General features: G+C 44.5%; 1 protein-coding gene across 1 annotated transcript; it reads right to left on the bottom strand.

The window, feature by feature from the left end:
* On the bottom strand, positions 1-399 carry LOC146912036 (uncharacterized). Its single transcript, XM_085717989.1, has one exon. It carries the CDS (start codon positions 397-399, stop codon positions 1-3), a length of 399 nt encoding a protein of 132 aa, XP_085574115.1.
* Between the last annotated feature and the right edge of the window lie 2,091 nt (positions 400-2,490).

Genomic DNA, 2,490 nt, shown 5'->3' with positions numbered 1-2,490 from the left:
TCATCGCATGCTCCACTCTCTCTCTCTCATGCTGCCGATGACCTGCAATGGATCGGGAGGATGTCTGGCCCACTCCTGGTCAACAAGAATATCCTGGTAGACAGGTCTCAGCATGACAATATCAGGCTCTGGAGCAGGGTTGACGATGAGAGGATGGGACACACGGTAGAACCACCTCACGTACCTCTCTGTATGCTTCCAAGGCTCGTCGTCTGCGATCTGGCGACCCCTCCGCTGGTGGGGAACGACATGAAGAGCAAACTCCAAGAAGGCAGCAGCCACATCTGCTGCGGCAAAAGGCATAACATCAGTAGGAGGTCGGGGAACCCTCTGAACATGTCCGTACTGCCTCAGCACCCGCTCCGGCAAGTGACGCACCATCCTCTGACTGCATGCCATGATCCATCCGGAGTACCAGCACACGTCATGAAAAGGCGTCACGTCTCGTCGGTGCTCGTACGGCCTCCAGGTGACATGACAATGCTCCATCGAGTCCAACAAGCCTCTGAAGTCATCAGCATGAGCAAACTCCCTTTGAGGTTTCCATCTACCCACATACGGGTCCTCCCGGTCGTAATCTAAATATTTGGACCTCGGAACCACATGTCTGAAGTGAGCTATAACCCATCCCTGCAAACACAAAGAGACAAAATATATACATGTCATAACAAGCACGTATACATTTATGTTTAACTTAAAAAAAGAGGAAAAAATATATTACCACAAGCAAGCTCATGTAACCACCAACTGAGCCAACATTTGCGTCTGAGGTAAGATTCAGCTGCTCATACAAGAAAGCAAGTCCCAACGCGCCTCATGACCACGTGCTTATGTTAGCCAAATCCCGAATGGCAAGCATCCACAACAGACTAATGGTTTTGCTGTTCTTGTCGGCAAAAAGGGTGTAGCCAAGCAAGAGCAACAAAAACGCCTTCACACAGGCGGGCCTAATACGACTCAGCTCCTGCTCCTCCTCCTCTGATAAATCCTGCCCCAGCAAATGGTTGCACCTATTCAACAGGTAGTCATACTGGTCTTTCAGGGCCGTGTATGAGACAGATGCACCAAAATCAGTCACATACCCAACCGCAGCCTCCACCGAAAACAGCAGGTGGGTCACCAGCATATCCATAGATGTGTTATGATCTAAATCCTCCTCATGAATGAGCCGTCCGGCGACGGGGATGCCTAGGAGACAAGTGACATCATCCAGTGTGATGGTCATCTCCCCAACAGGCAGATGGAAGCTGCTGGTCTCCTGATGTCATCTCTCAGCCATGGCACACACTAAACCGTGGGAGATGTTGTCGTACCCAGTCAGAAGGAGGGGCCTTAGACCCGATCTATCAACCGGTTTCCAGAACCAAGGGTTAGCATCTGCCGGCATTGGAAGGGACAGGGAAGAAAGCTTCAGTTTCCTCCCGTGAGAGATGCCTTTCATCTTACGATCCGCTTGCAACTGAAATACAACAAAAATATAATTAAATATGTTAAATATACATGAAATAATAAACTATAAATATTCTACGTAAAATAAACATGAAATAATAAACTATAAATATTCTACGTAAAATAAACATGAAATAATAAACTATAAATATTCTACGTAAAATAAACATGAAATAATAAACTATATATATTATACGTAAAATATTATACGTAGAATATATTCTACGTAGAATATTATACGTAGAATAAACTATATATATTATACGTAAAATATTATACGTAGAATATTATACGTAGAATATATTATACGTAGAATATTATACGTAGAATATATTATACGTAAAATATTATACGTAGAATATATTCTGCTCAGGATGATGCTGCTGGGGAGGCTGCTCAGGATGCTGCTGCTGAGGAGGGTCGACAAACTGATGCTCAGGCTGATACCCCTCCTGAAACTGATGTTCAGGCTGATACCCCTCCTGATAGTGATAACCCGGCTGAAATCCAGCCTGCTCCTGATAGTGCTGATCCTGATAAGCCAGCTCCTCAAACTGATGCTGATACTGTGGGGGGTCCATAATCTGGGATGCACCCGTCTGTGACGTCGATCCCCCCGCAGCATCAACAGTAGCACTACTAGTAGCAAGACTCGTGGCCCCCACTCTCCCTCGACCTCTCCCTCTCCCTCGACCCTCCGGAGGATGTAATGCTTGCTTCTCCCTACGTGCACTACTAGTAGGGGCCATCCTCCCTAATCTAAGCCTATCAGGCCTCTCCTGCTCAGACATATCTGCACAAATATCAAATAAAATTTAACACATTTTCACATGTAATCTTTAACAATACAACAACAACACTATAATGTCGACGGTGTCATTTGAATCCATAAACTACCACATTGCAGTCAAATTAACTATACTCAACATTAACAAACATAACTCTAAATAATTACATCATTAACAATCCAATAAAACCAAAAAATTATCATTGAGACATTTCACCGAACACGTAGTGTGCATTTTTCAAACAACTATGTAA

Source organism: Medicago sativa, chromosome 6, assembly GCF_051527215.1.
Source record: "Medicago sativa cultivar Bolivia chromosome 6, Bolivia_mono, whole genome shotgun sequence".
NCBI lineage: Eukaryota > Viridiplantae > Streptophyta > Magnoliopsida > Fabales > Fabaceae > Medicago > Medicago sativa.
This window is presented reverse-complemented; position numbering and strand designations above follow the sequence as displayed.

Coding starts and splice junctions, on each gene's coding strand:
- LOC146912036 (XM_085717989.1), bottom strand. CDS start 399: ATGGCATGCAGTCAGAGGATGGTGCGTCACTTGCCGGAGCGGGTGCTG.